Below are 26,086 nucleotides of genomic sequence, written 5' to 3' on the forward strand. Positions count from 1 at the left end.
AAATTATGATTGCAAGGCTGATGATGAGGGTATGATCTTTCTATCATCATCATCATCATCATCCTTTGTCGTTTGACAAGTGAATGGAGAATGACTCAGCATTTTGTGACTTGTCATTGGCAGAGCTACTCGCTGCTACAACTTGAAAACCCCTCGATGATACGCGTAGGGGCACCTTGGTTTTACACTCGCTATGGTCACTCAACTCATGGTATGGTGCACCAATCAACTGGAGGCATCATGCGGTCGAACTCTGCCCACTGGCTTTGGATATTGCCTCTGTGAGCAGCACAGCTGGGTGAGAGGGCGGATAGGAAAAACGAGCATCTCGTAACTTGAGCTCAACGCACCGTTGATGATTTCAGAGGCAATCTGCTTGGCTTGCTGCCGGCGTATGTCACGCTCTGCGCGGCACAGCCCGCCGCTGTGCCAACGTGCACTGGCGCTTTGTAGCGGGGCAGCGTTGGCCATACCGCCGGCGGCGTGCAGTGTGCTCAAAAACCATTTTTGCTTTGCGGCAGCCCGAAGAAGCCAGAGGTCCGTTGCGGTTCCATCCGCCACCTGGTTGCCCGGCCAGCCGAGTTAAATGGGCCACAAATTGCATAAGAGTCCTGGCAATCAAGGGTTGGCAATCAAGGGTCCGCACTCTGCTTGAACGCAAGGCCAAGTCAACAAACCAGGTGTGGGGTTACTCGTGCTTCTTTTCTTGACGCCTCTGGCAGACCCACTAGAACGCCCTGTACAGCAGAATGAACAAGACAAGTGTGGGACATATGGCACAGAAAGCGAACCAGTCAGACGAAAAAATGATTTGGAAAGGAGTTCAAGCTGTAGCCAGTCGCCAACCCACCCGGTGAAGATCAAAGATGAACAGCTCTGACTCGAGCTGGAGACACAGGTAGTCAGTTGAGCTGCTTGCGGTAGTCGGCGTACACCAGAGTCGAAGCATCTGCCTTCGATCAGGTCCCTTGGCAGCCAGCAAGCGAGCTGCCTGTTCTGCGCTCAATGGCAACCGAAATGCCAAAGGAGCCACCTCCTACGACCAACGCAGCCCAAATGCCAAGTCGGAAGCGAAGCCATGTGAATCACGACTGTACACGCGTTTGAAAAGCAACAGTATGCGTTTCGCTGCCTCTGGCGGTGCCGTCCCTACCATTCCGGGCAATTGCAGACGATAGAATAGCAACGTCGGCATGCAGAGCGCTTCGGCTTCAAAGAGCGCTGCAACGAATAAGTCACCCGCCCAGTGGGAGGTGCATGCTCCAAGAACGGCCGTCGCCTCTTGCAGGGCCGGATCAGCGACTGCACGATGCACTTGGGAGACCTCCGCCCCTCTATCAAGCAAAAGCGCACAAAGGGCCAGCATCCAGCATTGCCAACATTGCCAAAGCAATCAGTGGATGAGCAACACGGCACTTTCCTTTGCTGGATATCAGATCAGAGCTTGAAGGCGAGTGCTTGCTGACCCTATTCCAACGATCTGTACAATGACAATGCCGTCCTCTGCGTGCTGACTGTCCGGCAGCGCGTAGGCCTTGTGGTGCTCAGCACCCATCATCTGAGCTCACATGCGCAGGGTGAGGATTTCAAAGCCAATATGCACGTCGGCGAGTGTCAAGCGCACCAAATCGGGTTTGCAGTCGAGTCAAGTACGAGAAGCACGATCCACATACGTGGTCAATCAAAGCATCTTGTTGAGCACAGGCTGCCAGAAGCTGCACGTGTTCACCTTCAAGGCGCTTGCTTCTGCGTCGGAAGAGCTACGATTTCCCAGCAGCAGCAGCAGCCCAGCAGCAGCAGCCCATCAGCGCATCCATGTGGAAAGTCACGCCCGTGATGCTCCATTCGCTAGATTACCGCCTGCTAAGCAGGCTGTCGTGCCCGCGCGCTTACCGTGCCCGTATTGCGTGCATCATACACGAGCTGCGATGAAGCCTCACGAAGACGCAGTACCTTGCGCGAAAATTGAAATCGATATCGCTGTGCCGGTTCATACCTGAGCCAAAAAACAAGCAAAACAAAACCAATAGCAGCGCAAATGTGTCAGTTGAGATGCCGAACAGAAAAGTCCACGCGTTTACAAACCCCAAGCGGCCTCAACATACCAGCCAAAGCCGGTCAAGTGCTCCGGTCCGCGCATCCACACCAAGAGAACACCTTGCGAGTCAAGGGAGAAACACTTTTTGCTCTTGTGGGAAACGTCCAGCACAAGCAAGTCACCACTGTGGCCTAAGAGGCACAAAGACTTGGCCATAAGATTTCGAGCACGACGATAGCATGGCTGCGGGGTCTCATTGTGCGTGGGCACAGGCATGGCTTGCCCTGGTCTGCACTGAAGCATAGCATTGAGGGCGAGCTGGAGCGACCACCCACCTCGAAATACCTCGACCGGAAACTTTCCACTCATAAGATTGTCGCCCAGCACGGTGCTATCCTGATCAGGCCGCTCGAATGTCAGGTCAACCAACTTGGCGTCAGGTTGTAGAACAACACGCCAGATGTCACCGTCGTCAAAACCCACGAGGAGTGAGGGCTACAATTTCGCGCGGTTGTGCGTGTCGTCATGAGTGGAGGAGAGCGCATCAAAGCTTGTACAATACATCGAGGGGAGGGCAGAAAACTGTCGGACGGTACACCAGTCTGTTCACCTGTAGTCCAGTGAGTGTCAGGGCTGGGTAAAATTGACACAAGATGGCACGCGCACGAGACCCAGACTGCGCCTGGCGGAGGGCGCCTTGATTGATGACAAGCGATTGTCTATGCCCACAAGCGTACGATGACCACAAGCTCGCCACGGTGTTGGCACCAACGCCCAAGAACGGGCCTTTTTTGTATGCCTAAGCAAAGCAGGAAAAGGCCAATATTTACCTGGGGACACACAGAGCCGGCTTGAGTGCCGATTCTTGGTCGCGAGTGAGCAGCCTAGCGGGTGCATTTATCAAGCCGTGTTAGGATTACAAACAAGAACTATTCATGGCCGGCAAGCAAATGCTTTTAATTCTCATACCAAAGGACAAGCGTGCCAGCATCATCGATCGTCGAAATTTGATCTTCGCGCTTGAGCAAAAGGAAATGAGTGCGGGGGCAAACGTGAGCGTGCTTTTTTTGGGGGGTTGGGGTTGGGCAGGCGATTCTTGAAGATGCATGCGCCAGGTGCACTTTTCTTACTAAATTCCACGAGGCAGCAATAAACCGCGATCCATTGGTTTCGATTTGCCCATGTGGGTGCGAGAGCATCGGACGATGCTGGGCGTCTAGCTGGCCGGCATCTGTCACTATCAGAGTGGGCTGCGCAAGTGTGTTTGAATGAGTATGGAATGAATGGATAAACGTGGCTCCAAAGTACATGTCGCACCTCTTTGTCAGACCAGAGCATGGCCCATTGCGCGCATGAAGGGCTAGAAATGATTTCATGAAGCACGGCATGGGTGCCGATGGATGGGGAGGACACGGCGTGCACGGTGGCTGCGTCTGCACGAAATTTTCTCGCCTACAGGAGGAGAGCTGCTCTGAGAAAGACGTCTCGTACCGAAGGCGTATGCAGCTAGACGGAGCATTTTGGGAGGTAGGAAAGTACGGGGCGATGGCAAAACTTACGGATGCCATGGCCAGCGCCGGTAGAGTTGGAGGTAATTTTCTTGTTTTTTTTTTTTTTTAAGAAAGCAACAAGTGCCAGGGGTGCAAAGGTGAGAGTCAATCGAGTACCACGAGACGAAACTGCTGCTTGGTTTGCCTGACTGCCTGTGACATACTCTGTGCACACGTGCGTGGGAGGTATAAAAGTTGAGGCGTCTGTGGGTAGGGCAAGCGCCCCCAAAGTGGTGTCAAGGTCAAGCTCTTGGAAGCCCAGTTCTTGCGCCACCCGGGAATGAGTGGAAGAGCGTCTTCGGCGGGGTGGCGATGAGTCCGGTGGTGCAGCTTTGTGCATACGCTAGCACACGGATTAAGAGCAGCAACGGGGGATAGCGGGCTACGGTGAGAGCAGCAGAGCCACAATAGGGCTTGAACAAAACATGAAGAACGACGAGCAGAAATGAAGAGAGAAAAAAAAAAAAAAAAAAAAAAAAAAAAAAAAAAAAAAAAAAAAGGACGGGGGAGAGGGAAGAACGGAGCAACATCGAACCCGCAGGGCCTGTGTATGGTGGATGTACTTGTCAAGCGTGCGACCACGCTGCATTGCGTGCAACGTGCTGGTCAACAGCGCCGTTGACAATTGGCGGTCGTCAGTTGAAGCCGTCTAGGTGTGAAAGGCATGGTGCCCATTTGAGTTAGAAGATGCCGCCAGCGCTCGAAAGCACAATGCCTTCTGGAATACTGAACCAACCGAGACGGAGGACAGGATGAGGTGATTGGTGAGTTTAGCTGCTAAGTCTGAGACGGCATTGAGCTCATGCCAGATGGAATGAATTTCTGCCTCGACTACCTCGGCCACCACGGCTTTGTAAATGTCCTAAGCAAAGTTTCGGTGCATTCACGACGGCAGGCGGCGATCAGCTGAAACTGTGTGAGGCATAGATGGGACAAGCTTTTGGACGATTTACGCGTACCCAGGCTTGGCGGTGAGCCTGGGCATGTGCTAGCAAGGACGCATATTCATCGTCGATTGGAACATCCCAGGGGAGGGTACGCAGCGCTGCAACACGTGGGGTCAAAGGAAGAATCAGAAGCCCATGCTGACTGGTCCACACTCGTGGCGTTGATATCGCGACTGTCTTTGACCGTCCAAGTGCTAACATGGAACGCAAAGGGGATAGGCAAAGCCTACCATGAGTCTCCAGTACTTGGTTGATGATATCAAGGACAATTTGTCGACAGCGGTCGTAGATGGGCCGTTGCCAGCGATCATATTGTTCGCGTCCCTTTGTCAGACGGTTTGTGGGGGCCAGCCTAAAGCCCGATACAACAACCAGCGCTGTGTCAAGCAGGGTCGCGATGAGCTGGAGCCAATTTGTGGCTTGGTGTACCGTAAAAGTTGATCGCGCCGAGCCTGTTCACGCCTGGCTTGGAGACGCTGTTGGTCGCGGGCAAGCTGTTTTTGAAAGCTGTGCAGCCAATAAGATTTGAATGAGCGGCGAGAGAGGTAAGCTTCAAGACGCAGTAGGGAGTCCACCGACCGATGGCTCCGAGAAACAAAAGGTGGCAAAGAGCCGGACCGACCTTTGAATGCTGTCCACGGTTGCGGGGAATCGCGCACTGGCGGTAGGGCGCAGCTCGTTGCGTGCTAAGAGCTGGACATGTTTGGTCGCAAATGGGGTGTCATTGGACAAGAAAAGGAAGGAGAGACGGGTGAGACTGAAACACAGGCCGTGCGCTTACGTGGTGCTTTTGGCGCTGAAGATTTTGGCGGTCCCGCTCGAGTTCAGCTCGGCGCTCCTCGAGCTGGGACAAGAGCGTGCGGCGCTTGGCACGTCGCAATTCAAAGTCCTGCGCGGTGCAGGAAGGCCATTCTCAAGGGAACACGCATGGAAACAGATCCAAGGCAAGCGGGCATGGCATAATTCTGGGCCTCAAACGAGGTTGCGATCTTACCTCTGTGCTGACATCACCACCCAACACGCCCATGTCCTATCAAAGCGGAGGGGCGTCGCATGAGCGGCGCACGCCATTGTTGCTCACGCAGAGTTGGCATGGCCATGTAAGAACATGTGGCCATGGTTTAGCCCTTGCCTGGTCCAGAAGCAGGTGAGTGCGTTCATCTTGCTCCGGCTGAAGATGCTCCAGCAGGTGAAGCTGAGAGTTAGTCCCAACATCAAAATGAGGACAGTCACCTCATTCCCGGAATGCCATGGCACAAAGGGATGTCGTGATGGCATGAGCAAAGCGCCGGTATAGCAGTGTGAAATGTACCTCTTGCTGCACAATGAGCTCCTGGTCTGCCAGTTCTGCCATTTGGCGCTCTAGCGCCTCCACTTCCAGCTGCGATTGGGCAAGGTGTTGCAGCTCTGATTCCAGCTGCGGAGGGCCAGGGCTTGCGGAAGGATCGAGGGCTGCGCCATCCCCCGCCGCTGCTACCTCCCATCCCATGGCGCTCGAACCTTCCTGCTGCGCCATGACGGCCTCTGTGACCAGAAGACAGCCCGACCCAGCAAGCCGCTCAATCTGAGCCCAAGCGTATCGTACCCGACGTCCGACCACTCAGCCGCGCACGGCCATGGTTTGTCACCCGGTGTCGTCAAGCCTAAAACAGCTGACAATCATCATCATCAGAATCATCTGACAACATAATCTGACATTCACGCGGCAGAAGAGAGAGGCACGGGTGCTGCTCCAGCCGCGGCGGCAACTGCAACATCACACACACACCCCATACACACACGCTTAACACAGGCACCACACACACACATCAGCAAAACAGCTCCCACACAGCTCCCAGCTTACAGACACATCCATCACATCAAATCTCATCTTATTCCCACCTCGCCTCTCTCTCTCTCTCTCTCTCTCTCTCTCTCTCTCTTTTCTCTCTCTCTCTCTCTCTCTCGTTTTTTTTTTTTTTTTTTTTGGGAACATTGCATGCGCGTATGCTGGATCTGGGAGCTCTGGTGACTGAATTCCTTGTCTGGGTCCGGCTCGGATCCGACTCGTACTGTCGCATCACGGCTGTTCTTCAAGAGGTCGAGAGCGTGATAGACAGAACATAGCGCCGAGGGCGAGGCGTTGGCCCCAGCAAGGCAAAGGGGATCGTCCTCCTCGATCCCGTCGCGTGCCCACTTTCTCAGCGCCGTACGTCGTGCTCGGTTGCAGTGCGATCCGTGGTTGTATTCTTGTGGTGACGCGCAACAACCCGCAGTAGAGCTACCTGAACCACACTGTGCGTACAGAACGACCCGGAGTTGAAGCCACTTCAGCGTGAACGAGCCACGCCACCGCGTTCGCGATTATCAAGTTTGGTACCTGAGCCATGGGGTGCTGCTGTAGCAGTTTAGAGGACACTTCATCCTCGTCGCAGACTCCCCCGTCAAATGCACAACAACAGGCCGAACAAGCCGCCCTCTTGCGCGCGGCACACCGGTCACACCATCGCTCCTCGCGTGCAGCCGAGCGACGCCGAAGCCGGTCCTCACATCAGCACCAAACCGGGCGACACGTTTATGTCGTGTCTGATAACGATGCAGCCTCTTATCCTCCCACCCTGGCCAGCGACGCTCAGACTCGCCTCATGCTGCTCATGCAAGCCATGCATCAAGCCGAGGAACAGGCGGCAGCCGAGGACGCCGCCGTTATGGCCTATCTTCAAAGACAATCGCTCATTGAGTCCCTTCCCCTCACTGTGTTTACCGACGAACACGCTGCCGAAGATGCCTCTGAGTACGTCCATCTTGCTTTGCGCGTTCTCGCACTCTCTCCCACGACCGCGAGAGCCTCTGCCATACCCCAGTCCATGTTTTGATCTCCTCAGTCTTGTTTGTATTCGTTTCTGGGCTGACACTAATATTGCTTGTGGTGATACAGGTGCATCATTTGCATGGATGACATTGTTCCAGGTAACACAGTGCGATTTTTACCGTGCTTGCACCGCTATCACCAAGACTGCATCGATGCCTGGCTCGTCAAGAAACTCGTGTGCCCCGAATGCAACATGGACCTGGGGAAGCATTTCGAATCTTTAATGCACTGAACCATGTCACTTTGCGTACATGGCCCATGCCCGGAACCTGGGCCACACTAGCTGTCGTACTCACACAAGGCCTGCGGTCTATCATTCAATCCGGAGGCGACAGCCCGTGCTCGACCCTTGGCTGTCAAGTACAATTTTGAGACTTTCGATTTAGATACATAGAATGCAACATTCGCAGTTGATGAACTATTATTTGTCTTTTCCAGCTCTAGCAACTGCGGGTTTTCATATTCAACGTCCTGCAGCAACCAACACACAAAGCCCGACTGACGAGGCTTGTCGCAAGTTGAAAATGAAAAAAAGAAAACAAAAAGAAAAGAAAAGGAAAAAGCACTCAAGGAACCCCAAGAGAAATGAAGTCAGTTGAAAAGCGATGCTCGGCATCTTAAACGGTCGCCCACCCGAAGCGTCCAAGGACACGGCCCGTAAGGCGGATTGCAACAACAGTGTTCTTCTCGCTCAAACGCGCAGATACGCCCCCTTCCTCCGCACACAAACATTCACACACATCCACCACAAACACAGGAGCCCGGGTGTGCAAAAAGGTCGGGACAGGCTCGTTGAGCAGCCATCAAAGCCACTAGCGACGAACAGTCTTGGCGCGCTCACGGTCCATCATCTCTAGCTGACGTATCCGCTGAGATATTTCCGTTTGTAGTTGGCGGTCGGTTACCGCGTCTAGCTGACCAATGGAGCGCAGCTTCTCACGATGAGCCCGTCGCTCCTCTACCTCTTGCACAACTGTTTCGGTGGTGCCGGCCAGGGACCAATGCAGCGCAGGTGAGGACAGCTGGCTGGCAAGCAGCCGCGACACAAGCGTCCCGGCGATAAGTGATGAGGCTAGCAGCTGTGCATGGTCACCCACCAATGTCAAAAAGGTCGACTTCGCGGGGCTGGGATTTTCGGGCTAGAGCTGCCGGGGCCGAGGCAGCTGTGGATGCGCGTGAAGATTCGCGACCCCGCTGCTTGATGGACTGCGTGTGAAACGTCGAAACAGGCCATGAGCGAGGGGGTTTGCGTGAGAGGCGAGAGCGCATACCCGCCACACCTAGGACCACCCACCTCTTTGCGATCGGCAGTTTCCCGCCCAAATGCCATAATATCGTAAAAACGGTCCTTGGCGTCTTCACGAGCAGGGCCCACTATGGTATAACCATGCGCGAGCACACGTGAGCCGCGAACATTGGCTGCCAATCATTCTTTCTGATCGACTCTTTCTGCGAGCGACGTCGGCGCGACCACGCACAGTCATGGGAGTGGTAGCGTTCCCGTGCGTAGCCTCGGGTTTGTTCGAGAATGTCACCCTGACGTCGGCGCGTACTGGTCGGGGGTCCTCGGAAAACAGTCTATCCGGACGAAAAGGACAAGACACTCGTGAGCCGTCGGCTCAACGGGCAAAGCTTCTTGTTGGCACCGAGTCAAACAAACCTTGGGCTTGGGCTTGGGAGCAGGTGTGGCGTCTGGCTTGCTGGTGGTTGGCTTGACTTTGGTAGGCAGGCTAGTGCCACGCTGAAGCGAGCCATTCAGTTGCCTTTGCTGAAAGGGCGTGAGGCCTGCATCCTTCATCATGCGCTGCACAAGCGCCTGGGTGTCCTTGCTGATAGCAGCCATGCTGGTGGCGATTGTAGGTAAGGCTGGGCAACACGGCCAAACGCAGATCCCTCAACGCCACGCAAACGATATCGCCCACTCCTTGCCAGTCTGCAAACGGCCACGGGCTTCACGTCTCTCCCTGCGTCTCAAGTCTCAAATCCGGCTGCCGTCGGAGAGAACAAAAATGATCGTGTGTGTGTGTTGTGTGTGTGTGTTGTGTTTGCTAAACAAGGTCACCCCCAATTTTTTTTTTTTTCGTGCCGGATGTAACAAATTTGTAAGGCAAAGAGACTATCTGGCTCTGCATTTGAAAGTAAAATACATGATGACCATTGTCATCCAAATTCACAGTGTTGTTGGATTTTATTTCATCTCTCTCTCTCTCTGTCTGTCTCTCGTCTCTCGTCTCTCTCTCTCTCTGTCTCTCTCACCAAACGGGCAGTGGCGGACGGAGCAAGAGAAGAGGGGGGCAAGTCCTTGCAAGGGTACCGGGGTACTTCTTGTCAAGGTTGCAAAGGGTGATGGGGCGAAGGATTGCGCTGATTTGAGCATCAAGGGCTGGGTTTCAGCCAGAGCATTGAAGGAACGAGTTTCGACGGTGGCGCGTACACCAGGGCTGGCAGAACGCGCGCGCGCACACACACTTTGCCGGCCGATCTTGGGCGCAACACGTGCGGCATCGGTCGAATTAGCAGCAAGCTGCAACCACCTACTGCTATTCAGGGTTATTCATGTTGGCTGGGAAGTCCGGCAGGCCATATTTTGGCTGGCTTGTGACACTTGCTGCCGCGGCTGCGGCGCTTATCCTCTTTGCCAACATGGCAAGTCCCACGGTATTCGTCGTGGATATTCTGGTCACGCTTGGCCTCTGTGGCTTGGCATTTCGCCATTACGGTCGCTTTTCCAGCAACTGGATTGTCACAGCCGTGGTGCTCTACACCTGGTTCCTCTCCTCGGCCATTGTGTTCGTTCTACCCATCGACGTCTCCTCGGTATGGCAACATTGCCCACGCAAAGGTGTCCGCATTGCTTGAGCGAGATCCCCACGCCCTCTGATTCACCGTCTGTTTGAATCGTGCCACCCAGACATTTTACTGGAATTGCCTACGGGATTACTTTTGCCTGGCCAATGGCAATGCAAGCGTTCCGCTCAACGTGACGGGCTGCCATCACGACGACGTCCTGCTCAACGCCTCGCTCCCGGATTTGTGCAGCTCCCTCGGTATGCTACGCAAACATGCCGGCCTTGTATCTGGAAAAGAAAGCAAGAGCCCAAAAAAAGAAAAAAAGAAAAAAAAAAAAAAGCGCCGCACGTAGATTCTGGTTTGTTGCCGACTCAACCAGGGTACTTGCACCTCACCTTGCACTGCTTGTTTGTGCGCTAATCTGGCAGAGGATTGCTCCTGCTCGCGGCCCTGGTCATATGTCTCGCCCCACGCCTTGCCAGTCTTCTGGAAAGTCATCTACTGGTCCTCTCAGGCGCTCTCCTGGTTGATCCTGCCGATTGGCCAAACGTATTTTACGGCCGGCGACTTTACCCCGGCCCAAAAGCTCAAGACAGCGCTGCGTGCAAATGCCGTCACCTACGTTTCGCTCGGCGTCATTGCCGCCATCTTGCTCATTTACATTGCTATTCGCAATGATCTTGACTCGGCCGGCCTTGAGCAAATCATCATCGCCGCCTCCAACACATGGGGCCTGCTTATGGTCGTTCTCATGCTGGGCTACGGTGTAGTGGATATCCCCCGCCTCATGTGGCGTCGTGCCGACATCGAGCGTACGCTGCGCCTCTACTACTATCGTGTGGCGAGCATTAATACGGAGCTCATTGAAGCCGAGGCCGAACTCGACACCACGCAAAGCGATTTACTGGACATTGCTGGCCAATGCCCCACGGACAGTCCGCTGCGAGCCTATCTCAACCTCATCCTGCTCAAGTGTCCGGCTCATGCCGATGGTGCAATTGACTTTCAAGATGCAACACCATCCCGCAAGGCATCGGCTCGTTACTCCGGCGAGCTGACTCAAGCCAGCCTGGCCGATCTTCACGCCAAGGTCAACAGTCGCGTGACCTTTTCCTTACCCTGACCACCGCCCGCTCGCCCAGCCTGCCGTCCGACCGTTCCACCCTTTTATTACAGCCAGTCTCAGTCGTGTGCCCCAAACCCCCGTCGACCTTTGTGGGGTCAACGTTATATCAATGGCAGGTCATCAAGCTGAATGGTATCATCAAGCGTTGCAACACTCAACGCCAGCACCTAATCGAGCGCGTATGTAGATCTTTTTTTTTTTTTTTTTTTTTAATTTTTGCGCCACGCCTTGACGCTTCGGCTCCTATTCCTCCGAGCCCACCGCTGCTCAACCGGATTAATCTGGACTGCTGTGGAATGTAGGCCATTCACTTTGAGGACGTCAAAAAACAGCGCAACAAGGCAGACCACAAATTTTCCAGTACCGCAGGCTCCAGCTATGAGGTGTGTTGCTACAATCTTCAGCCTTGGGAACAAGCATTTGCTTTTGCTTTGACAAGCTCAGGGTTTGTTCGCACATGCCTGCTGACAGGGTTGCCTCAAGAACCATTGGCCGACCATTCAGTGGTATTGGTACATCAAGGTGTGTATCTTATGCAAGCGCGGCTCCTTCTTGCTCCTCACTTTCTCCTGACGTGCGCCCGGCTTGGACACCGACTCGTCTCCCTGCATTGGCGGCTGCCTTGGCGCTTTCTGGTTTTCTGGTGTAGATTCGGCCCGTCTTGTACTTGGCAGCGGCAGTATTTTGCACCATTCTCTCCTTGATTGTGGTGTGGTCAGAAGTGCTCTTCTTCACCACCTCTCCCACCATGAGCATTTATGCTCTCCTCCTCAATCACACGGGCGATTCGGGCTATTATTTTAATATCGAAGTCATCACTTTCTTCACCCTCTTCTACCTGTCCGTGTGCACGTACCGCGTCGTCTTCAAGCTGCGCATTTTTGATTTCTATCAGCTCGTGCCTCATCAACAGACTGACTCGGCAAGGTGCGTACGTCTCGGGCATGCCGGGTTGCACCGCGTCCCGTTTTGTTTTGCTTCTCTGTGCCACTGACGCATCGGTCGTCGGGGATGTCACAGCTTGATATTTTCTGGCCTGCTGCTCTGTCGTTTGACGGCCCCACTGGGCCTCAACTTTTTATCCATGTCGCATTTGGATGCTCACGTGGTGAGCGATGTGGCCATCACCCAGGTATGTAGCACGTACAGCACTACCGGCTCCTTACATCCGCCTCAGATGCACGCCGTGCGTCCGTGATATGACTCTGCACCACACCCCATTTCTCGCTTAGCCGACGGCCTTTACTCGCGTCATGGGCCACATGGACGTTGTCGCCTTTATCAAAGATTTTGCCACCTACTACCCCATCTCCATGTTGATAGTCAGGTGCGGCTGACCAGCGGTCAAAGACATTTGGGTGGTGCAAGTGCCAGTACGTTTGAAAGCTGACTGGCACTGCATTTTGCATGGCTGACGTGTTGTCGTGTGCTGTCTTGCAGTTTGGCAACTCTTCTACACATTGGGCCCCGCCTGCTGTCGCTCTGTGGCTTTTCCAGTTTCATTTCAGAGGACGATGACGCATCGGTGCGTGTGTTTGTTCATCCGGTGCTTTGGCTTCACTTTACTGCGTGTTTCTCCATCATGCTGGCTGACGGTACGGTGTACTACTCCTTCCATGTGTCATAGGACACGGTCACGGAAGGGCGTGCGTTGGTCCGCACTGAGAAGCGTACGCAGTTTCGGCGCGGTCCGCATGCCTTGGCTGTAAGTGTAAGAGCGTTTCAGGCCCCGCTTAGCCCCCCAGCCACACCGAATGACGAGAGGCTTCTTCGGTGGCAACTGCAGGCCAAGTATTTGCGCCCGTCGCGACTGGATGACACCAGCGCAAGCGCCGAAGCTTTGGATGACGACGAGGAAGAGACGTTGGGATCGGTCACCGCTCCATCTAGTAGGGTTCTCGTTCGGCCCGTTTGGTTTTCTTGTCTGTGCTTCGTCGGCTCTGTTTGGACTCGGCAGCACCTCAACTCAGAAAAAAAAAACAAAAAAAAAAAACCCGTGCGTCATCCTTTGATGCGCTTGAACGCATGGTGTGAATTTGGGTGTAGGTCGCGTGTCGCGCTTTGTGCAATCGGTCCGCAGCGGTCGCAAAGCCGAGTACGTATTGGTTTTGCTTTCAGCACAGCACAGGCGTTGGCCTTGGAGGAGAGTCTATTCATTCTGTACTGATTTTTTTTTTTTTTTTTGTTTGTTTGTTGGCGGGCTAGGCGAACCAAGCCGTCGTTTGGCCTTCGGCAATTGCTGGGGCTTTCGCCCGCTCAGCCTCTTGACGAGGATGAAGAGGAATTGCTACCCGCAGAGTCCTTGGCTGAGCCAAACTCAAGGTCAGTGTCTCCTTTTTTATTTGTTGATGCTTTTGCAATGCCTCGTGCTCATTTAGGATGGTAACGGGCATGGGTGTTGCAGGGCTTCGCGGTCTCAAGGACCGCCGCGCAACCTCTTCAATTTTTAATCTTTGAACGGATCGTTTCGCTTTGGCTCCACCTGCCTTCTGGGCCTCAACGGACGCCCTGCCACCTGTACAACATGGCATCGTCATAGCACCAAATGCATGAGAAGAATTACATGTAACATAACAACGCATTTAAATTTGTGCGTGAAACAAAATCCAGTGTGTTTTGTCTTGATCTTGTCAGCAGTCAATTGTCTTGTCTTAACTAGTCAAACCGTGCCCCCTGTGTGCCGTGCCCCCTGTGCCCGTGCCCGTGCCCGTGCCCATCCTTCTGCTGAAGCTCACTGCGCACCTGCATCATGCTCGGACGCAAAATTAACACCAAGCGGGGTAGGTGTGCTGTGGTGGAGAGTGTCGGCGACAGAACCATGCATCTGTTCGTTCAAGGGGTTAATAAAACAGGAGGAGCGATGACCAAGACCGTGGCCAAGGCCGTGACCCGATGGCAGGGTTGAATCTTGCGAGACAGCCAGCATGATCCTCGCACGCGCCAAACGGAGCTGCTCACTCGCCCTTTTATTTTTTCATGGGACAATGTACGACTTCAAAAGCGTCGTATCCACCACACCAAGCGTGGTGTCCGCTCAACATTCTCTCAGCCAATTGTTTCGGTCAGGCTGTTCTGGTCGTGACCTGCCGTGTTCTGCTGCTCCTCGCAAACGCGACGGCAGCCACGAGGCAGCTACCAACGCCGCGACTCTGTTGCGGCAAAAGGGTGTGCCACAAATCCTGATTCGTGTTCTCGGTTGTAGCTTTGACATTTGTGCTGTGGCACCTCTCCTGTTGGCTGTGCATTGCGCCGAAGGCGGCGCCGCTCAGCTCGCCGCGCTGCTCAGCTTGCCGCGCGCATACGCAAAGAGCACCGTACGAGGTTTTGGAAGCAAGTGTGCCAGCAGTTTTGGCAGCGGCTCCTGTTTGTCCTTTTTGCGCCGCCAACTGCCTTGGCTGCGGTTTGCCCACCCTGGTCATTTGTGGCGAGAGACCGCTCTCAGATTAACGCCAATATGCACCCTCTGACCCGGCGCATCATGATGGGCGTGTGGTTCCTGTGCGCCGTAATCTCAGCAACGGTGTCTTTACTCGCCTTTGGAGCGCCCGATTGGGTGGTGGCGAGCAATACCACAGTCGTACTGGATGCCGGGTTTGAGCAGGTCTCGCTCGGTTTGGTCCTGGTGTGTTACCAGGCGGATGGGGAAGCCACAGAGCAGTGCGGGCGCTACGGCGATGGCCTGGAGGACATCCCTTTCCTCATCTGGCGCTTGTCTGCCTTCTTTTACGGCATGGCCCTCATCACGACCTGGCTGGTCGTACTCCTCTCCATTCTGACCCTTTGCTTTCCCTTTTTGGAGCGCCTCCTGACCTCCACCCTCGTGTCAGCCGGTAAGATGGTGACACGGCCCTTCTTGATGGCTTCACGTTGCGTTTGGCCGGATGCTCACGGCGCGCGTACTTCTGCACACGCTCATCCTCCCTGTTTCTCGCCTTGCCGTGCTGCCGTGGTCCTGCGCTGGCAGCCACTTTCTTCGTGGTGGCGGTGCTGGTGTTTGCAGCTGGTGTGGCAGATACCGACTCAAAGGGCGACGAGAGCGAGGTGTTTGCCTTGTGTACAGGTGCCCAGAGCTTCGATCCCGGAAGCTGCAAATTTGGGAATGCATTTTACACGGCCATTGCAGCAACATTGATTGCGATCTTCACCTCAGTTTTAGGACTTTTGGCTCGTGCCCGCAAAAGCATTCGACAGTCCTAGTCTTGGCGTACGCGTGCGCGTGTGCATGCATGTGTGTATATGTGTGCGTGTGTGCAGTTGTTGTGACGATGCTGGAACTCGAGGTCTCGCGGGCCCAAGTTTCTGCTCTTTTTCCCTGAGTTTGACGCGAGCGTGCGCCAGGTGCCATGTGCACACGTCGTGCGCTGCCGTTCATGTTATAGACAATTCAACTACCTTCACCTCTTTGATCTTGCCTCGATACGTTGTTCAACGCTGTGGACAACCTGCCTGTTGTCATGTGTCTAGGGGAAGCCGATGCTCTGTCTCGCACCGATTGGGAACAAGAGAGTGAAACCAATTTGGTTTTCCTTGCTCGATTGTCCACCTTCATCATCAGGGTGATGGGCCAGCCTGCTCCACCCACTCGACCCCAAGGGCATGTCCCCGGCCGCTCGCACACATTCGTGACCAGATGCAACAAGCCAGTACAAGGCCCGCGCGACAAGAAAGGGAAAAGAGACACAAGAGAAGAGAGGAGAAGGGCAAGAAGTGGGGAGAGGAAAAAAAATGAGGAAAAAACAAAAACAAAACTCGGAACCAAACCAATCAAAGGGGTACAGACGAGGGACACTCCCACCGCAACAAAGGGTCATCTAATTCATGCGCACATATGCTGCAGGGAAAAGGCCGGTCTCACCATGACATTGGCCCTTCCACCAATCCTTGTCCGAACTGTCGAGAACGGTGATGAAATCACCCTTGCGGAAGCGAAGTTCACCAGCTTCCTCAGGAACAAAGTCATACAATGCTGTTGCTGTCTTGGATCCACCAGCTGGGGCAGCCGCTGGCGCAGGAGCGGGAGCAGGGGCAGGAGCAGGAGCTGCTGCCTGGGCACGAGGCGCAGGGGCAGCGGCGGGGGCAGCACCGCCGATGGCACGACCATCACGGCCCACAGGAGTCTTCAAGAAAATCTCTTCCGTTCGGCTGCGTTTAAAGAGAATCGGGATGGACCAGGTGAGTATGTCGAGCAAGAGACGACGGGGCAAGCGGGGGGAAAAAAGAGGTGTAGCTCAAGCGAAGACTCACCTGACAGAGGCAGTTTTGTGGTAGTTGATGAGCTCATTGAGCGAGTTGAACTTTGTGACCCACAAAAAGTACTTGCCGGCCTCATCGCGCAGAATCTTGAAATGTTGCACCTGCACCTGGCCCATGGGGTTGCTCACACTGGAGGCAGTACAAATATGGGAGGTAAATATGCCGGCCACACGCATGACCGTCGCCCTTCTGATCCTCAACTGGAGGGAGGAGGTGGCGGGAAAGAGCGCACGAATGCACGGCGTACCGGACAGACAGGGAAAAGGTGCCCGGGGCAGTCTCTGATTCGCGAAAAAGATAGGCACAATCCGACTGCACCTCCAACAGGATCTTTTCTGCATCCACGCGCTTGATGCGGCCGTGGAACCAACTGCAACGGAGTCGAGACCACACGTTGACGCCGGAGCAAATGCAGAAGCGGGACAAGTGAGCCTGACCACTGAATTGAGGCACCAGAGTCTGGAATCTTCCAAACGTGTTGCAAAATTGGAAGCGCACGCACCCATGAGGGGAAAGATCCAGGTAGTTGGAAGGGACAAAACCTGTGCGGCCATCTTGTTCGGCCTTGTACCAGTTCTTGTCACTGTCAATGTCGATCACCTAATAAGCATGTGGAGGTAGGCAGGGATGGTATGGGGACGACACCAAGGTTGATGGCGGTGAGAACGTGGGGATGGTGGAAATTTTCAAGGTCAACTGGAATGAGCTGAGCTGACAACGCTATGCGCAGGCAGAACGAAGACGCGGCGTGTGCGGTGCTCGGTCAAAAGTCAAACAAACCTTGAGAATGCTGCCCTTGGTAAAGGAGAGCTCGTCCTGCTGGGTAGCAGCAAAATCATGCAACGCCTTGGCCTCCATATCGACGATTAGTAGGGGCAAAGCGTGGAATGTGTATCAATCACAAAGAGTCCGACGACTTGGCTGTGAGCGGGGGCGAGGTTGAACAACAGCGAGTGTGAGGGCTGAAGCAGAACGGGCCACAAGAATAGTGCTTGCAGCAGAGGCAAGAGGGAGCGAGAGAGAGACGAGCAGGACGCTTCCCCCTTGGACAACTGCCTGAGCCGAGCCAGTTACAAAGGAGAACGCCCCCCGCCCTCCCGGATGGGAAGAGATGGAGAGAAAGCCATAGAGCACGCGAGGGCGAGACGACCGGCCGCATTCGCTGGGGCGTGCGACGAGAACCATACCGAAAAGGCAGAAGCAGCTCCGAGACGTCAACAGCAAGGAGAGGGGAGCAGCCGTAACGTTGCACCACCACCGCAGCAGCTCAAGCGAACAAGGCCGACGTTCTCGACCAAGCAAGAGGAAAGAAGCAGAGCCGTCCGTCCGTCCGGTCCGGTCCGTATGCTGTGCAGTCGTGCGCTCAGTGCTGTGCTGTGCTGTCGTTGGGAGTATGCCCTTTATGTGTGTGTGGGCGTTGTCGTCTTGATCCAGTTGGGACACACACTGATAGAACAAAAGAATCAGTCTGTTGCCTTTGTTGTTGCAAACTTGCTACTACATGTACATGTACACCTTCAGCTGCTGTTGCTGTTAGCTGTTCTAGAACAAACTGGTTGAAACAAAAGAAGAAGAGCAGCGATGCAGTAACAGTTGGTAGTCAGGCGTACGGGGATCGGGTCGAGGCAAGCTATGCATTAGGGACGGGTTTTGTGAATGCTTTTCAAGTTGGTTTTTGTACAGGAAATAATACCCACTTTGGATCGGGCCAACTACCAAATGTTCTGCTGTTGCGGCGAGTTGTCAGCCTTCTTTTGTTAAGGCGCCTTCGGTCTCTCGCTCTATTTTTCCCATCGTTTGGCTTTCAAGCAGGCGAGAGGTAAAGCAGACGGAACCTGCCACGACGACTGCTGCTGCCGCTGCTGCTGCCGCCGCTGCTGCTGCTGTCTGAGACCTTTCTGGATGTGCCGCCCGCACACTACCATTGCGAATGGACATTGGATGGAGGGCATGGGGTGTTGGAAAGGGTCTGGTGGGCTTGGGGCGATCGCAGCAAGTGGCCGAGCTGGAATCAGCCCGTGTGGTCGCAAAACCGGTTCAGCTCTGCTCCAGGTGACGACAATTTCAACAGCAGCGAGGCCCTCGTCCAATTGTCGGAGTGTCCGTGGCCCGACCCTTTTATTACCCTGAACCCCTTTGCCCTTGAACGATTTCCATTTTGCCATTTTCTTAGCTCCTCGAGACTTGCACGGCTCCACAAGCCCGCTCGAAGGTGCCAGTGAGACAGCCAGAGAGAGAGTATTTGTACCTGTACCAGTGGCAGAACATTGACGTTGGTATTAGCATCGGCGGCGGCAGCAACGGCGGCAGCAGCGGCAGCGACTTTTTTTTTTGTTGATCCCCGGCATCTCATCAGGAAGAACTGGGCCAAGTTCTCGTTGTTCTGATCAATGATCGTTTTCTGTGCCGCTTGCAAAATGTAGAACTTTTTGTTGTTGAGCAGAGGTTCAACAAACCAGCGCCATGATGAACCTCTTTCGCCTGATGGGCGACGTGTCCCACGTCCTCGCAGTTTTCATTCTGCTGGCCAAGATCTGGCGTACACGCTCAGCTGCTGGTATGCTCCTGCATCTGTGCCAGTCTTGTCCTGCGACGTGAAGTGCTATCCTGCATTCACCGCGTGCGCGTTAGCCCCAACTCATTTGCCGCCTCTCCCTCTCCCTCTCTATGTGTCTCTCTGTGCCTCTCTGTGCCTCTCCACTGTTGATTATTTTCGTGCTTGGTCTTGGTTCATTGAACAATGACGAATGCAGGTATTTCGGGTCGCAGCCAGATTCTTTTCACCATTGTATACTTGGCTCGCTACATGGACCTCTTCTTCAGCTTCATCTCGCTGTACAACACGGTGATGAAGCTCCTTTTCATTTCCGCCTCGTGCGCCACCGTCTACCTCATCTACTTCAAGTTCCGGGCCACCTATGACGGCAACCACGATACCTTCCGGATAGAGTTTGTCCTCGTGCCCTCGCTTCTGCTGGCCTTTATCTTCCACTACTCGATGAGCTTTTTCGAGCTGGCTTGGTCCTTCTCCATCTTCTTGGAAGCCGTGGCCATTCTTCCCCAGCTCTTCATGGTGACCAAGACGGGTGAGGCAGAAAACATCACCAGCCACTACCTCTTTGCCCTGGGCTCCTACCGCGCCCTTTACATTCTCAACTGGATCTACCGATACTACACCGAGGGGCACTTTGACCCCATTGCCGTGTGTGCTGGCATCGTCCAAACCATCCTCTACTGCGACTTTTTCTACCTTTATGTGACCAAAGGTCAGTGATTCGCACACCCGCCGCTCAAATAAAGCACTGCAGGCAGACAGTGCAGGGCGCAGACGTTCTTTTCTTTTCTTCGGATCACCATGTCCTTCCCCCCCGTGTTTAACCATTCCTCTTGCCGTGTGCCATAGTGTTGCAAGGCCGCAAGCTGCAGGTCCTGCCCTAAGCGGCCCGCACCTCGTTGAAAGAACTTGCCCGCATTTATGGCAAGGGAAACTAAAAAAGAACAGCAACGCCAAAACACAGCCTCCAAAACCAGCAGGGTGTTCTCTTGGCGCTCCTGCAACCCTTATGAATTGACTCACAACCAAATGCTGTTTTTACCTCGGCACCTGCTGTCCTCCAGTGAGGGGCGCGATCAACTCCCGAGCTGCAGCACCCATCAACCAGCTATCTCAAGCCAGGGTGTTACCAAATGTCATACAAGAAAAAGTTGCATCAGCGCAAGAAAGGGGGATGTGTGTGTGATGGGAAATGGGGGAAATGGGGGAAATGGGATGCTTCACACTTTACCCTTAACCCTTACCCTTACCAGCGCGTGTGCTTCCTTTCTCCATTGAGAGCGTGAGTGCCAGCCCCAACGGCAGCCCGCCTGACGGTCAGTCCATGCTTAGAACGCGGGGTTTGTAGATGGGCGGGTGTAAGATTGGTTAAGGGATTGCCATATCGCATCCCGTTGAGGCTCGGGGCTGCTGGTGGTCTTGGTGTCGGGTTGGTATCGGGTGTGTGTCGGGAGATTGCTGGTGCGTGCGGTACAGACAGCTGACCTCGTGTTGATGGCATCCATGGTGGTGGTGGTGGTGATGGTGTTTCCTTTCCAGTCAGGATTCAGCGATCGAGGCATCGGACGGACCGGGCAACCGGCAAGCCTGCTCCAGACTTTCTTCTTCTTCTTCTTCTTCTTTTCTTCTTTTTTTTTTTTGGACGTGCACGCGCGCGGCCCGCATCCCTTTTGACGTGCGAGCTTGACGAAACTGTGCCCGAAATTCGAAGCACCGCCGCCTGGTGAGCTTTGCTGTTGCCTCCTGGCGCCTCATTTGTTGCGCGGATCACGACTGGGCTCAATGTCCCGATCGCCTGCCATGCTAACCTTGCACATTGACTCACCTGACAATTCAATGTGCGCGACGCGCACCCTTGGCCATGCCTTATCGCGTCCTTAGCTTCACGTCCAAGATGAACTTCTTGACGCTTGTACCGCGAGCTCGCGGTCTTGTGTTGTCTCAGCAAGCGTGCTCTTTGCGGGCTCTTCACACGTCTTGGCGAGCCCACCGTTCCCGCGAGGTATGGACTTTGCACTCCAGAATTAGCGCCCCTCGCCGGCCTATTCCATTGGATACACCCGTGACATTAAAGCGGCTTTGCCATAGGATGGCGCACTTCAGTCGTCTGCTGTACGTGCGGCAAGCCTCCCTTCCTCAGCCACCGTGTCCCCATCTGACAATACTGTCCTGAGCGACGGCATTGATGCCGAGACACAATCCTGGGCCCCTACTAAGCAACTGGCTCTCAAAGAGCTGCCCGGTGCCTATGCGCGCCTCACCAAGTTAAAACTCAGTGGTGCGACCCTTGCTCCTTCCATGTTCAACATCGCTTCGGTGTCACTCCTTTGACCATTACGGCCTTACTGATGAACCCCCTCTGGTGTCACCGCCCTTGCCTTCGACCGTGCTTGCCAGCCCTTGTCTTGCTGACTGAAATGGGCGGTTTTGCCTTGGCTCCTGGAGCTTTTGATTGGTCCGCTTTCGGGGTCACGGCCGCTGGCACGGCCCTCTGTGTGGCAGCTGCAAATACGTACAATCAGGTTGGTCCTGCCTCCCGCTTTTTTTTATTTAAAAAATTGTTCCGGGGGTTGAGGTCGGGGCTGCCAGTTTCTCAAGAAGCTGCCGCTCTTCTGAACTTGTTTGGCCATCTCACGGGCAATTGTGTGCCTCCCGTCACAGTGGATCGAGATTCCCTATGATGCACAAATGCAGCGCACGAAGAATCGGCCGCTGGTAAGCGGTGAAATCAGCCCTTTCCGTGCCTGGATGTTTGGCACGGCCTGCGGAATTTCTGGCGTTGCGCTGTTGGCCGCTGCCGTCAACCCGACCGTCGCGCTGCTCGGGGCCGGCAACATTATTCTCTATGCCGGTGTATACACCCCGCTCAAGCGCCATACGTTGTACAACACGGTTCGTTGAAAAGCGTGTGCGCTATTTCTTCTTGTCATTTGATGGTGGGATGGGTTATCATGCGGGGTCGCCTCGACAAAGCAAGACTGGTTGATCGGGCGTTGCCAGGGGGTGATTTGCTCGTTGTTGATCGTCGAGACTCACCCTGGCTCTTTTTATGTATACCCTAGTGGGTTGGATCGCTTGTTGGGGCCATTCCTCCGCTCATGGGCTGGGCAGCAGTTACCGGCTCGATTGATCCCCAGGCGCTCGTGCTGGCTGGCGTGCTGTTTGCGTGGCAATTCCCGCATTTCAATGCGCTGAGCTGGAATCTTCGACCCGATTACTCGCGTGCGGGCTATCGCATGATGTCTGTGACTGACCCGATGCTCTGCCGCCGCGTGGCTCTGCGCTACACCGCGGCCCTCTTTCCCATCTGCATTGGCTCGACGCTCATGGGTACGGCATTGCTTCTTGCATTTTGGCAAAATATTGTCTTCACATCCTATCTACGCCGCCACAAGCCGGGTGCTGGCGAAACCCTCACAGATGGACTACTTCTTGTCTCGTTGTATGCATACAGGCTTGACGGACACAGCTTTTCTCGTTGATTCCAGTCTGATCAACGCGTATTTTACCTACAAGGCCATCCAGTTCTACCGCGAGGGTACTGATACGTCTGCCCGCAAGCTCTTCTTTGCCTCCCTCTGGCATCTACCTGCCACCATGCTCTTGCTGCTTCTGCACAAGGCCACGGATGGTCCACTGGCCCTACTGTTCAGCTAATTTGTTCTGCCAAAATTCGGTTTATGTTTGTCACTCTCGACGTGTTCTACATGTGACAGCTTTGTTTTTGTGTTTGTGTTTTTCGTTTTTGTTTTGTTTGTGTTGACTCATGCAACAAGCAACTTTTTTTTTTTAGTCTTAATTTCTGCACCATCTGTGCTATTGTTTCAGGCGCAATCACGACCAGGTTTGCTTGCGCGTTTCCCATTACCTTTCCCTCGGCGTTGTTGTTCAGGTTAAGTCGGTGACACCAGGAACTGCACCCTCCTTTTGACTGTTCTTACTTACTTCTTGTATGTGGGGTTCCCCCTTGTGTTCTAATTTGGCTCACGCTTTCAGTTTTGATGTGCGCCGCAACCGACCTCGAATGTGCTCGCTTTCTCCTTTTTGTCACCGCAATTGAGGCACTGTTCCTCAGCACCACATGAATTTGCTGCAGTCGCAGCTCTGATGCGCGCACAAGGTTTGTGGATACAATTAGCTTGAAACGGATGTGTACGTAAATACAACTCAGATCAACTTCAGACCCAATCACTGGGCCCCAAATCAAGGGACTCAGACTTTGATATGATGCTCTCTGTAGAGCGAGCTGGTTGCAGGGCCGAGGCAGTGCCTGGCAGTGCGTCGTCCACATCCACAACACGCAGGCCTTGGTTTTCATCACTGGCCGCAGCCACATGCTTAGGGCTGTCTGATGTGGGCTGAACGGCCACGCGTACTGGGGCGCCCGGCGCGCCGGCGTCTGCTTCAGCGCTGGTTACAGGCTCAGCCTGAGTGGGTGCAGAAGCAGCTTGTACAATCGTGGGGGCCGGTTTTGGTGGCTTAAACCGTGGCTCAGGCAGGTCGGGCATTGGTTTGTATCCATTAGCCTCGAGCGCCGCCGCCACATCCTCATAACGAAGTTTGCTCTTGTCCATGGCAGGGATGAGCACGCTCTCGCTCGTCACTTCAATGGGTAGATTGCGCAAGAGCGTCATATGCTGCTGCATGTCGTTGGACGCTAGGAGCTGGGGTCGTAGTAATCGCACAATCTCAAAAGCTGCTACAAAGCTCACCTGAGAAACGGGCAGCGATCACAACGTGAGTGAAGCAAGTGCAGAGGCCGTTTCGTGACGCTGAGGTCAAGGATCCACTGCGGTAGATAGAAGCGAGGCCAGCAAGTCGCTCATCCAAGCAAGGCAAACCATCCACGTACATAATATCCGTCCACGAGGTACCGATCCCAGATTCGCAGCACTGTGGTCCAGGGCAGTGTCTGTGGACAAGGGTTGAAAGCCAAAGGAGTCCCGGCACCTTAAGTGCTGGCAAATGATAATGCGAGGAGGCGGGCGCGGGGTTTCGTATTTTTACCTTGGCAAAATTGCACATGAACCAGTCGACGCCGTAGATGACGGCCATGAGGCCTTCCCCCATCAAGTGGTCACCAACGTCGGGCAGCTATCACCACAACACCAACTATCAGATGGGGGGCCTGTCACGGAAGGGCAGCAAGTTACGATGCAATGGTGATGTCCCATACCTTCTTTTGAAGCAACCAGTCCAAAGCCCCGGTGAAGAGTTGTACGCGTGGCAAACCCTCGGCAAACATGTCCAGCAAGTACTTTTCCTATGGCCAACACGAGGTGAGTCCAACGAGTCGCAAGGGATTGAACCAGAGGATGACGAATCCAAAAGAGGAAGAAGAGGAAGAAGAGAGAGAAGAGAAGAGAGAGAAGAGAGAGAAGAGAGAGAAGAGAGAGAAGAGAGAGCAGGACACTTGGGCGGCTGACCTTGCGAATGAGTGAGCAGAACATCCGGTAGGCATCGTTGCGTAACGCATACATCAGCAAGAGGCCCGCAATCATGCCCATGCCTTGGCAATAGCCCGGTACCGGGTGTTGGTGGGCAAATGCACGCAGCAGTCCTCGCATTTCTACTTGGCCTGAGATGATCGTCTTCTAGGGAGGAGGTGGGGGGGGGGGAATTTATGTGCAGGAGCATGAGGGTGCATGACGCTTGCAGTGTAAACCCAAGAAGGGCAGCAAAGAGCAAGCGTACCGCGTTCGGGTTGGAGGAATGGGCTTGGCCTTGCAAAGCAGCTTGCTCAGGGAGCGCGGCCAGACGAAAGTATTCGTGGTTAGGAAAGGTGCGGTGTAAATCCTTGTCAATGACCTCAAATGAACTGTACAAGGGCGTATCTTCCGCCGGCATCAGGTCTTCAAAGCGCTCCCAGGCATCGTTGAGCTCTGCGTCGGTCGGGTATTGTTCAGCATCCATATCCACAAGCTGGGCTCGCCAAGCTTCACCACGGATCGAGTCGGGAATGCCCTTGAAAGAGCGGGATCTGAACTTTTCGTGTTGCAAGCCCTCCACTTGAGCTCGGGATTGGCCGCCCCGAAAGTTGTTTAGGTCCAGCATCTTGCGCCACTTGATCTCGCGCTGTCGCACTGTTTGTAGGTGTTTCTTGGTATGGCGCCGGTCCCGTTTACCCGAGCCCTTGCCTTGCCCAGCTGCAGCCGCCTCATCGGGCCGAATGGTAAAGCCAAACGCATCGACCTCCTCAGCAATTGCGGCAGTTGTCTCGGCCTCGGGCATGTTGGCAGATCCACAGACTGACGCCGCAGATCCCGTCTTGCCGGAAAAATATCAAGCGCAACACCACCACCCTGTGATGGGGTGCCCCTTACCCGCCCAGCCCCTTGCGTTATCTTGACAAGTACAAGAAGCAGACAGCTTGTCACGTACGGAGGCAGGGCCGCTGGCACCCGCGTCCCACAGCCCCCTAGCCCACTGTCCCCAAGGACCGAGGAAAAAAACAAAAACGCCGCTCCGCCCCCTGTGTGTGTGTGTGTGTGTGTGTGTGTGTGTGTGTGTGTGTGTGTGTGTGTGTGTGTGTGTGTGTGTGTGTGTCTCGCTGTCTCTCTCTGTCTCTCTCTCCCTCTGTGTGGTCTCTGTCTCTGTCACTGTCTCTTCTCTCTCTCTCTTTTTTGTGTGACGTTGTTGTTTGCTGGTTTTCTCTTACTAATGCTGATGTCTTGGCATGGCAGATGCTATCGCGATTTTCTTCAGTTGTTGCGTCTAAAGTTGTGGTTTCGCTTTTAAAGGTGTTGGCATTGGTGTGAAGAACATGTCGCTTAAATGGCAGTTATAGCAGAGCACACACTTGCGACGGTTACTTTTTTTTTTTTTTTTTTTAGTTGCTTGACGTCGTTTCAGTTGTTGTAGGCAGCGCTCTGGCTGGTTGGAGGTCGTGGCAGCAGCTTGGTTGTCACTGATGCATCTTGGGCTCAGCACCTGGGTCATGCTGGGGTAATGAGAGGTACTGAATCACGCGACAGGAC

General features: G+C 54.3%; 6 protein-coding genes across 6 annotated transcripts; 3 read left to right on the forward strand and 3 right to left on the reverse strand.

The window, feature by feature from the left end:
• Positions 1 to 58: 58 nt before the first annotated feature.
• On the reverse strand, positions 59 to 6,051 carry MONBRDRAFT_32027 (uncharacterized protein; the record flags this gene model as incomplete). The annotated part of the gene is made up of 23 exons (XM_001745011.1): positions 59 to 132; positions 351 to 561; positions 678 to 737; positions 851 to 1,036; positions 1,154 to 1,334; positions 1,467 to 1,558; positions 1,674 to 1,760; positions 1,894 to 1,996; positions 2,106 to 2,229; positions 2,374 to 2,533; positions 2,649 to 2,757; positions 2,869 to 2,922; positions 3,753 to 3,931; positions 4,124 to 4,237; positions 4,325 to 4,450; positions 4,548 to 4,633; positions 4,766 to 4,887; positions 4,965 to 5,042; positions 5,158 to 5,228; positions 5,317 to 5,424; positions 5,530 to 5,565; positions 5,668 to 5,730; positions 5,848 to 6,051. The coding sequence occupies 23 exons, from the start codon at positions 6,049 to 6,051 to the stop codon at positions 59 to 61; spliced, it is 2,628 nt and encodes an 875-aa protein (XP_001745063.1).
• Positions 6,052 to 7,749: 1,698 nt separating this feature from the next.
• On the reverse strand, positions 7,750 to 9,382 carry MONBRDRAFT_36699 (uncharacterized protein). The gene is made up of 5 exons (XM_001745012.1): positions 9,047 to 9,382; positions 8,865 to 8,964; positions 8,681 to 8,760; positions 8,484 to 8,592; positions 7,750 to 8,359 (listed from the first exon to the last, which is right to left on the reverse strand). The coding sequence occupies exons 1-5, from the start codon at positions 9,227 to 9,229 to the stop codon at positions 8,199 to 8,201; spliced, it is 633 nt and encodes a 210-aa protein (XP_001745064.1). The 5' UTR covers positions 9,230 to 9,382; the 3' UTR covers positions 7,750 to 8,198.
• Positions 9,383 to 9,599: 217 nt separating this feature from the next.
• MONBRDRAFT_18680 (uncharacterized protein) lies at positions 9,600 to 13,469 on the forward strand (the record flags this gene model as incomplete). The annotated part of the gene is made up of 9 exons (XM_001744836.1): positions 9,600 to 10,203; positions 10,529 to 11,266; positions 11,419 to 11,481; positions 11,605 to 11,751; positions 11,952 to 12,229; positions 12,323 to 12,434; positions 12,535 to 12,629; positions 12,743 to 12,827; positions 12,930 to 13,469. Exons 1-9 carry the CDS (start codon positions 9,943 to 9,945, stop codon positions 13,467 to 13,469), a joined length of 2,319 nt encoding a protein of 772 aa, XP_001744888.1. The 5' UTR covers positions 9,600 to 9,942.
• A 5,552-nt stretch (positions 13,470 to 19,021) lies between these two features.
• MONBRDRAFT_20669 (uncharacterized protein) lies at positions 19,022 to 20,024 on the forward strand (the record flags this gene model as incomplete). Its single annotated transcript, XM_001744837.1, has 3 exons — positions 19,022 to 19,112; positions 19,309 to 19,821; positions 19,959 to 20,024. The coding sequence occupies 3 exons, from the start codon at positions 19,022 to 19,024 to the stop codon at positions 19,991 to 19,993; spliced, it is 639 nt and encodes a 212-aa protein (XP_001744889.1). The 3' UTR covers positions 19,994 to 20,024.
• Positions 20,025 to 21,299: 1,275 nt separating this feature from the next.
• Positions 21,300 to 22,766, forward strand: MONBRDRAFT_16299 (uncharacterized protein; the record flags this gene model as incomplete). Its single annotated transcript, XM_001744838.1, has 5 exons — positions 21,300 to 21,387; positions 21,507 to 21,631; positions 21,771 to 22,001; positions 22,172 to 22,439; positions 22,564 to 22,766. Coding segments are annotated over 5 exons (915 nt in total), but the record flags the coding sequence as incomplete, so codon positions are not given.
• Positions 22,767 to 23,225: 459 nt separating this feature from the next.
• MONBRDRAFT_32033 (uncharacterized protein) lies at positions 23,226 to 25,550 on the reverse strand. The gene is made up of 6 exons (XM_001745013.1): positions 24,804 to 25,550; positions 24,536 to 24,703; positions 24,286 to 24,372; positions 24,117 to 24,203; positions 23,962 to 24,021; positions 23,226 to 23,821 (listed from the first exon to the last, which is right to left on the reverse strand). The coding sequence occupies exons 1-6, from the start codon at positions 25,338 to 25,340 to the stop codon at positions 23,288 to 23,290; spliced, it is 1,473 nt and encodes a 490-aa protein (XP_001745065.1). The 5' UTR covers positions 25,341 to 25,550; the 3' UTR covers positions 23,226 to 23,287.
• Between the last annotated feature and the right edge of the window lie 536 nt (positions 25,551 to 26,086).

Source organism: Monosiga brevicollis, genomic scaffold (assembly GCF_000002865.3).
Source record: "Monosiga brevicollis MX1 MONBRscaffold_7 genomic scaffold, whole genome shotgun sequence".
NCBI lineage: Eukaryota > Choanoflagellata > Craspedida > Salpingoecidae > Monosiga > Monosiga brevicollis.

Excerpts from the sequence above, each read along its gene's own strand:
- MONBRDRAFT_36699 (XM_001745012.1), bottom strand. The coding sequence starts at position 9,229 with ATGGCTGCTATCAGCAAGGACACCCAGGCGCTTGTGCAGCGCATGATG. Across the intron at positions 8,965-9,046 it reads CTCCCAAGCCCAAGCCCAAG|ACTGTTTTCCGAGGACCCCC; the intron begins GTTTGTTTGACT and ends TCGTCCGGATAG. Across the intron at positions 8,761-8,864 it reads ACGCTACCACTCCCATGACT|TGGGCCCTGCTCGTGAAGAC; the intron begins GTGCGTGGTCGC and ends GTTATACCATAG.
- MONBRDRAFT_32033 (XM_001745013.1), bottom strand. The coding sequence starts at position 25,340 with ATGCCCGAGGCCGAGACAACTGCCGCAATTGCTGAGGAGGTCGATGCG. Across the intron at positions 24,204-24,285 it reads ACTGGTTGCTTCAAAAGAAG|CTGCCCGACGTTGGTGACCA; the intron begins GTATGGGACATC and ends TTGTGGTGATAG. Across the intron at positions 23,822-23,961 it reads ACCTCGTGGACGGATATTAT|GTGAGCTTTGTAGCAGCTTT; the intron begins GTACGTGGATGG and ends CCCGTTTCTCAG.